The 9,427-nt window shown below is 42.9% G+C and overlaps 1 protein-coding gene across 2 annotated transcripts in view; it reads right to left on the bottom strand.

Moving 5' to 3' along the window:
* UGCG (UDP-glucose ceramide glucosyltransferase) overlaps nucleotides 1–8,868 on the bottom strand; it is a 33,356-nt gene extending 24,488 nt beyond the window's left edge. The window contains exon 1 of one of the 2 annotated variants that reach the window (XM_036330018.1): nucleotides 8,361–8,868. In XM_036330018.1, the coding sequence (XP_036185911.1) occupies nucleotides 8,361–8,458 (98 nt within the window). In that variant the 5' untranslated portion in view covers nucleotides 8,459–8,868. The remainder of the gene's footprint in view (nucleotides 1–8,360) is intronic. The other variant, XM_036330017.1, reaches the window with a different exon arrangement.
* Nucleotides 8,869–9,427: the final 559 nt, after the last annotated feature.

A 9,427-nucleotide genomic window follows, 5' to 3' on the forward strand; every position in this document is an offset into this window, starting at 1 on the left:
ACTAACCCTTTGGTGACAATAGGTAGCCCTAGTGTAAGGAAAAGAGAGCATGATGCTTTGCTAATAGCAACTAAATAAGAAAGGCACTCGGCAGAAGATGCGGTCCCAGCAGGCCGTGCCCCCAAACACAGAAGACCCTCAAACATACCATAAACTCAAAATCCCCTCTTTTCAAATCAAGAGGAAATTAATGGGACTGGTCCGATCTTCTTCTACACAATTCCCCAAAGCTACCCTTTTAAAGCCGAAAGTAATGTCTAAATTAAACTATTTTGTGTCTAAAGCAAATTTCTGTAGGTGGAGGAAAAGTGGGGGACACTCATTATGATCTGCATGTCAACCAACTCAGGATAGCACTGGGCTCCACATTCCCCAAAGGACAGATCTAATTGTAAAGATTAGTGATGATAGCAAGACAGCCATTCCCTTTGGAAAAGCTGTCGCCGGGGGGTGGGGGGTGGGGGGGGGGGGAGGATTCAGGTTTTTAGGTAAACAAGTTATTGCTAGAGCCCTGTTTCTATTTACCTGGCAATTAACTAGAAATAGTTAGATAAAGATTCCCTGTGGTCCAATAAAGTTCATTAAAGTTCATGGCCATTGAAAGCATCCCAAATTCTGACCATCCACCTCAAATCACAGTGGCCAAATGACAGCGAACTTATGAATGAGCAAAATATCCACCATTTCTACTAGAAAAAATTCAAAGATCACTTATTCAATAAGTAATAATGAGTGCCTGGTTGACATCGGACATACAACAGTAAGTAAGACACTATCCTTACCCTCAAACACTTACAACCCAGTTGGGAAAAGAGACAACTGAACACATTTACAATTTAAATAGGTAAAAATCAAGGTGCTATGGAAGGACATAACCTTGTAAGGAAGTAAAGTCTAAAATTGCTTGAATGAGTAGGAATGAAACAAAAAGGAAGGGGGCCGGGGTGTGGGGCATAGAAAGGAAAGGAAAGGAAGGAAAAAGAATTCTAGAGAAAATACATTGCATGGTTAGGGGAATGCCAGTAATTCAATGTTGCTGGAGATGCAGGCACGAGGGGGTGGCTCGGATCCTGAAGAACTACACATGTCTTATTAGGACTGAACTTTAACCTAAAGGCAATGGGGAACCATGGTAAGATTTTATGCACATGCTCTCAGATTAGTGCTCCGGTAGGATAAGGCTAAATAAGAAAAATAAAGTAAAAAGGAAACAAGGCTGTAGGAAGACACACCAGTAAGCAGAGATAGTTTTAAATAATCTAGGGTAGAGATAACGTGTACTGAACCAACATAGGAAAAATGTAGGAACGGGAGGGATGATGAATCCACAGTACCATTATTGAATAGTAACACTGAATTATAACTTTCATTTTGCTTATTGAAAACAGTCACAATCTAGTCCAATTGGTATCTTCCCAGGCTCAAGTCAAAGGAGGTCAATTTCCTCATGCATTCGCCAAAAAGTGGTCCTGGTAGCAATGATTTACCAGGAATTTTTAAAATGAGCAATACTTAACTATTTAGTCAAGGGCACTGACCTCTCCCCTTAGATTGTCAAATAAATAATGTCAGCCCGACCTGTGTGGCTCAGTGGCTGAGCACTGACCTATGAACCAGAAGGTCATGGTTTGATTCCCAGTCAGGGCATATGCTGGGTTTTGGGTTCTATCCCCACTGGGGGGAGGGGGCGTGCAGGAGGCAGCCGATTGATGATTCTCTCTCTCATTGATGTTTCATCTCTCCCTCCCTCTCTGAAATCAATTTAAAAATATGTATGTATTTAAGAAGCTATGCAGCGGGTAGAATAGCATAAAAGCTGCAATACTAGAAAAGTTAGCAAAGGCAGAATTAATTTGAAAAAAATCTCCAGGAAAAGGACCTCTGGTTTACTAGAGGGTAGTTAATATTTACGGGTCTAAGATGTATTTCCACACAGGCCTGGCACCTCCAGTCAACTAATAGAAAAGATAGCGCCTAACACTAAACATTAGGACAGGAAGTACAGAGGGGGGAAATGATCATCTGAGGAAGGAGAGGGATGGGGAAGAGAGAGGGGAGAAAAAGAGGGGAGATGGAGGAGAAAAAAGGCAGGGGGTCTTACTTAGATCCTCTTGTCATCCAGCAATATGCCCTCTGAAGAGCTAAAAAAGGAAGAAAACCACTATTTCCAAGCTTTTATATTATTTCACCACAGCCCCGCCCCCCCCGCCCCCCCCAATCAAACCACATTAGCTCTCAATAAGGGGAATAACTCATAAAGGTCACTTAACCAACTATGCCCTCTGAGGCTGTAATCATTGTTATTGCTAGGAAATGAGAAATCTTGGGAATAAGAGCCTTGAATTTCAAAGGCTCTAATCTGCATATTATTATCTTAAACATTCTAGCCAGAAATCCCACAAAGGGGGATTTCTAAAATGTTATGAAATGACTAAGCATCAGTTTAATATTAACACTGGGAAGGAGCAAAGCAGTAGGTAAAAACATCAGTGAGTAGATATAGTTTCAAAATATTAAAAATCATTTTCTAGTTTCTAAGTGACCTCACTATTGTAACTGCAGGCTTATAGAAACTCTAAAGTGAAATCTGAACAAATAATTTCATTGACTAAGAACTGTTCATTGTATTAGTCACATTCAGCCTCATTTTTCAATACAGATCAATACTTTGCTCTTTATCTCATTTAAGAAGATACATGACAATAGAACATCAAATCTAAATTAACTAGATACCATAACACACTGCATTTAATCTTTAAAAATAACCAACCGGTTATTTTGATTTTTCTCAGCAACTTTACTACAATATTTGCATTAAACACTTTTTAACAATCAGGAATCTACAGATGAAGCATCTTGATCTGAAAACCAGATAAGGAGCCATATAAATTTTTAAAAAATAGGCTCAATTTCCTCCAGGTGCAAACACAAGGTTTTCTAGGAGAGTATAGATAAATGCTTATTTCAATTTATTTATACTTTAAGTTATTTCAAAAGAATTTGAGAGGACATAGAACACAGGTGTAGAAAATATTCTAAAATAAAATGCAGAATGTTTAGCACCATATTGTAAGCAAAATTGGCATTGTTCTTTAACTTTGCTTGTCAAAATATTGATATATCAAATTTGCAATTTTACTAAATACACTAGAGAGAAGGAGAGGGGGAAAAAACCTTAGTTCTCTGCTGAAACATAACTCACATTAAACTGAGAAATATCTTTACTTCAGTAAGAAAGGAATAAAATCAAACAAATAATTTGGAAGGTGGGACAGAAGAAACTTATCAAAAATAAAAAGGTTAAGATTTAACTTCTACATAAGTTAAGCTCTTGATTATTTGCTTTATGTTCAGTTGTCCATTTCAGAAAGATATGCACAAGATTCCTTCAATTAGCTAGTCATTATAATCTGTTAAAAATGAATTGGATTTTCTTTATTCTATTTTCACATAATTTTGGGGGATCTTGTTACTGTCAATAAGAATAAGTAACTTTATGGGGTATTAGGAAATAAATACAAAGACTCTCTACAGTATCTCAACCAAGGTAAATGTTTGCACTATTCTCAAAAGCTAGAAGTATTTTAAGGAAACTTTACTGGTTATCATTAAGAATATAACTTAAAACAATTCTGGAGCCGTCTCAAGCCTAAACACTCCAGATGGTTACTGGGGATATCAGGCTACATCAGTAGTGCTAACTTCAATTAAAGAAATGTGACTGAATCGTTATGTGTCCATAAAACAGAGGGAAGGGGATATATATCATGGTGCTATGCTGAAAGAAATCAATTTCTCCAAACTGAGCTGTAAATTTAACAATCCCAAATAAAAAACAAGATTACTTAGTGTAAATAGAAAGGTTCTAAAGTTCATTTTTAAGTAAAAATGTGTAAAAAGCCAAAAAAGTTTGCAAAAGTGTAAGATGGAGCTTGCCTTCATTAGTTAAAACAGTGGATACTGGAGCAAGAACAGATCAATGAAACAGCATTGGGAAAATTGAAACATACCCAAGTATACAGAAGAATTTAGACTATAATAAATATGATATTTCAAAACTGTAGAATAATCAAATAATCATTCAATAAATGATCGTGGGAAAACTGGCTAAATATTTAGGTGAACCTAAAATTATGGCTCTAGATCTCTTAACAAAATAAAATATTGAGTACATTAAAGGGTGGAATATAAAAAAAAACAAACCTGAGAAAACTCAAATACTAAAAAAATATATTTATCTATATATATAAAAGCCTGTGTCCCTCCAACTGTCAGCCCGGTAGCTATGACACACACTGACCACCAGGGGGCAGATGCTCAATGCAGGAGCTGCCATGATGCACACTGGCCATTTAAAAAGAAACAGCACCAAGGACCTGGTGCCCACAAACCAACACTTGGCTTCCCCCAAGGGGAACACAGGCCCCCGCCACCACCCCAGAGCGACAGTGCACCAAATTGTAGCTGAAGCTGCCAAGACCCCATGGTGCAAAATGCGGCCCCCAGCCCAGCCCGGAAACGCTGTGGGTGCCGGGTAATGACGTCACATAGCGACACCTGGCTTCCTCTCCCTAGCGACTAGGAACAGGACTTGCTTTATAGTCAGGTGCAAACATTTCACACTTTAACCAAATGTCTGTGAAGCGTTTTCACGTGCCTCATCTCATTTGATCCTCACAGAAGTCCTGGAGTAGGTAGATAGGAGACTTGGTAGAACCGTATTTTCTTTTCATTAGCCAGAAAACAGAGATTTAGAAAGTTTAGAAACTTGACCTGACTGAAAAGAAGAAATGGTGGAACTTGAAAATGACTTCAGGTTTTCTCACTGCGCAGAATATAGTCAAACACTGCTGCAGTTAAATATTTCACCCTTTGTTCTCCCTGAATGATCTACAATAATAATCTGCTTCATGTTGATATTTACTGCTGTGTTGCTGACAATTACCTGAAAGAGAAGTTGGGGTGCTTCACTGGGCTGGAAAAAGTTTAGCTAAATCAGAAAACAGGTCTAATTAAGCAAGTTTATCTCTCTATATATAAAACTCTCACTGGCACCAATCACACACATGTGTTTCCATCTGCCATTGTCGATCGTGAATTTGGTTGACACTTCTATTATAGAGAAAGGGCGAATGGCGATATTAAAATATTTCTTCTAATTAATTTCCTTTCAATGTGCACGAATCCATTAGGGACACTAATACTATAATAATGGGGGGGGAGAGAAGATATAAAAATTACACTAGAGTCAGAAAACATTAGAAGACTTGACTATGTAACACACACAGACACACACACTTTTCTCCATGTTAAATATGTATACAGAACTGAAAGAAAAGAAAAAAAACCACCAAAAAATACAACACCAAAAAACCCTGGGGAAAAACAGTAACAGAAAGAAACAATATTCATATCAAAAAAGTCAACTCAGGAATAGACTGTAGCACAGGCAAAGGATTCTCAGCATGTAATTTACAACTACATGTAACTAACATAAATATATGGAAAGTGTTCCATGGAATTAATAATTAAAGCAATGGGGGAAAAAACACACACAGAAAACAGTAAAAAGCCTGGTATTTAGTAAGGGAAAATGGGGACCATCAGTCAGTGTTACCAGGTCTATGAATAGATACAACTTTCCTGTACAGCAGTAATTGCCAACCTGTTTCATCTCACACACATAAACCTATTACTAAAATTCTGTGGCATACCAAAGATATATATAATATATATATTGCCAATCAGACCCAAAAGAAAAGGTATAATTTTGATTCATTCACACTGGATGGCTATTGTTATGTTGGCTGTAGTCATTTTTTTCACTTGACAATCTAAGCGAACAGAGGTCAGTGCCCCTGACGAAATAGTCAGGTATTGCATGTTTTAAACATTCTTGCAGCACCCTGGTTGAAAATTGCTGCTGTAGAGCAAGATGTATGGCTGCTATAGAGCAGCATGTATCCACTATGTATCCAATGTGCACCACCAACAGCCCAATAGTACATCTTTCAGAAATGTAAACGAAGGAGGTCATCTCTCAAACACGTATGCATCTGAATGCATCAAGGCTGTTTGTAAGCTTGATAAATGAAACAATGTAAATGCCCATCAATAACAACAAATACATATTAGCCATCCTAATGAAAATGCCATGCATCTATTCAAAATGATGCAGAGCTCATACATTTATTAATATGCAAAAAACATTCGTGACATTTTTACGTGGAAGCTCCATGTGAAAAGCTGGATGTCTTGTCCTTCAATCTTATTTCCAGCACCTAGAACAGTGCCTTGTACAAAAGGGCCTACCCCAAAGCATTTATTCAGTAGTTGAATTTTATTATTATTATTATTTTGTACATATTTTTTATTGATTTCAGAGAGGGAGAGGGAGAGATGGAAACATCAATGATGAGAGAGAATCATTAATTGGCTGCCTCCTGCATGGCCAGGATGGAGCCGGCCACCTGGGCATGTGCCCTGACTGGGAATTGAATCTCGACCTCCTGGTTCATAGGTGCATGCTCCACCACTGAGCCATGACGGTCGGGTTAAATAGTTTAATTTTAAAAGCAGGTTACAGAATAATAATCATAATAAAGTCCCTTTCTCTCTCCTTCCCTCCCTCCATTCTCTTTCTCCCTGTCCCCAACAGAAACATAATTGGAAGGATAGTCACAAAAGATTAACAAAGTAATGTAATTTTGATTGTGTTTAACTTTTTTCTTTATTCCTCTCTGTTGTGTCTAAATTCCTTATATTAGCCCTAGCTGGTTTGGCTCAGTGCATAGAGCATCGGCCTGCGGACTGAAGGGTCCCAGGTTCGATTCTGATCAAGGGCACATGCCCAGGTTGCAGGCTCAATCCCAGTAGGGGGCGTGCAGGAGGCAGCCAATCAATGATTCTCTCCCATCACTGATGTTCCTATCTCTCTTTCCCTCTTCCTTCCTCTCTAAAATAAATAAAAATATATTTTAAAAAACAAATTCCTTATATAGAAAGCGTTTTTTATTTTTATGACTGGAAAAAGAAAAAATTGTTCTTAAAAAACATATATATAAAATGAACTCCAGAATGTGTTTAGTGACTACAGCTAACAAACTCCATACATGAAGATCAACAACATCCAAATGGCATGTTTTCTTTCATCTTCAAAGAAATATCAATGTGTCTGGTACAATGAAGCATCTTTCTCCAATACCAGGAAATGCCACACTATATTAATGAAATGCAGTATTTCCAAAAGAAAAAAAATACTTTTTCTCTAGTAAAAAGTGAAGAAAAAGAAACAAAAATTAATTTCTTAATGTCCTTCCCATCGTTTTATATACCCTATTCTAGTTGGTGGTAAAGATAACCATGTACAATCTTTTTTTTTTTTTCAGCTAAAAAAACCCAGTGAATCCATATGCAGAATATGGCCTATGCGAGTCTTTCATTTCTTTGTGAAGGTTGATTTCGGTTTGAAAACATGTAAATAATTGAAATATAAAAACTAGCTACATACCCCATAACCCTGTTTATTTTATTCATAGACTTGGATTGGAAATAACCTTATTCAGATTTTGTTATGTCCCTTCTGGAATGTAAGCTCTATGAGGACAGGAATTCTGCCCTGATCATGCCTGTGACCTCAGTGAATAGCATCTAGGCCTCAAGAAGTACATGTTGTTAATACTGAAAAGTTTGTGTGTGTGTGTGTGTGTGTGTGTGTGTGTGTGTGTGTGTGTGTGTGTGTGTAGGTGGCGCACATCTGAGCAAGACAATAAATAAGAAATTAGAATAAAAGGAAATAAAACCACACTGAAATGTATAAGCTGACATGATTCAAGGGTATAATGCCACCTCGGAGTGGACAGGCACTTGACACCTATCTGAGGGCATAGAGCTCGTCTAGGAAGAAAATCCACAGGGAGGTTTCCAGGTGGCTGTGTGCACCTCCCAGAAGATAGAAACGATCACCACAATAGAAATGTGTCCCAGGTCAAGGGGGGAGGGGGGGCGCGGAGAAGACACCATACATCTTGGCCCAGATGAAAAAAAGCACACGAATCCCCAACAGTCAAACCAAGCAAGCACCCTTCCGCCACACGTAAGAAGAGCATAGCTTCCTTTCCCCTGGCTGTGCAGTCGCCTGCAGCCCAGCAACCCCCTCCCTCGCCACTTTTCCCTCCCAAGGACCCCCCCACACACACACCCTGCTCGTCCAAAGGGAGAGAGAATGGGGGAAACACTGAGAATTAGCTCTCTGTACCCCCACCCAAGCCCAATCCCCTCCAAAGCGCAATCCCTCCCACCCTCGCCTGTCCCTGAGGCCCCGCACCCGCCACAGGCTCCTCCAGCTGCCCCTCACTCACGTGTAGATGATGGACATGAAATGCATCAGCCACAGCACCAAGAAGAGGGAGAACCCGAATAAGGCCATTCCCTCCAGGGCCAGGTCCAGCAGCGCCATCCCCCGGCCCGGCCCGGCCTGCTCCGGCCGTCGCCGCGGACAGCGCTCCCGCAGGAGGAGGACACGGTAGGCGCCCGCGGCGGGGGCGCAGGAGGGGAGAGGAAGGTGGGGAGAGGAAGGGGCGGAGTGGGGTGGCGACGGAAGGGGCGGGCAGGGCCTACGCGCCCCCGCCCGCGCGCACTCGCCCGCGCGCTGCCCTGGGCGCGCTCGCGACGGCGGGCGCTGCTGTGGCCGGGCTGGGTGGTCAGCGTGGCCGTGGCTCCGCGCTCCGGCTCGCCTCCCCTATGCCCTCGCGGCCGCCAGCCGGGCCCTGCGCGCCGGTGCCCCCGTCGCCGTCCCGCCGCCTGGCTCCGCGCCGCGCTGCTCCTGCCCCGCTCCGCTCCGCTCTGCCGCCGCGGCTCCGGGCACTAATCGAAACCGGCGGCTGGCGCCCCGACTCCCCGGCGATCCCCGCCCCGCCCGGCCCCCGCCCTCCGCCACCGCGGCGCCCGCCCCTCCGAGGGGCGGTGCGCAACGCCCCTCCCCGCCCATCCTGCTGCCTTCGCGCCGGCTGCGTCACCGAGGCGAGCAACCCCCGGGCGGCTTCTCCTGCGGGATGCTGGCCGGGCTTTCCCCTGGCTTCTGTCTCCGCCGCCGCCTACCTTCCCGCGTCGGGCCGAGGCGCACGGGGCGGCCGGCGCTGCAGCCCTAGGCCACCCTCCCTCGGCGGCGGCGGAGCGTGACTCTGTGTCCCACTTGGAGGCCGCTTTCCCTCTGCCCGGCTCTGGTGTTCCAGAGAAATACACTGGGCTCCAGGCAGCCGCCGGCTGTCTCGCAATCCAGTTCCCAACGCTGCGTCCGCAGCCTGGCCGCGGGCATCCCTCCGAGCGGCGGAGGCCCTCCTCCAGGCCACGTTCCTGGGCGCAGGGGTTTCCCGTCGCCTGCCCCCCAACACGGCCTTTAATGCTGTGGAGCCTTGGATCATAACGG

Source organism: Myotis myotis, unplaced genomic scaffold (genome assembly GCF_014108235.1).
Source record: "Myotis myotis isolate mMyoMyo1 unplaced genomic scaffold, mMyoMyo1.p scaffold_m19_p_12, whole genome shotgun sequence".
In the NCBI taxonomy this organism is placed as follows: Eukaryota; Metazoa; Chordata; class Mammalia; order Chiroptera; family Vespertilionidae; genus Myotis; species Myotis myotis.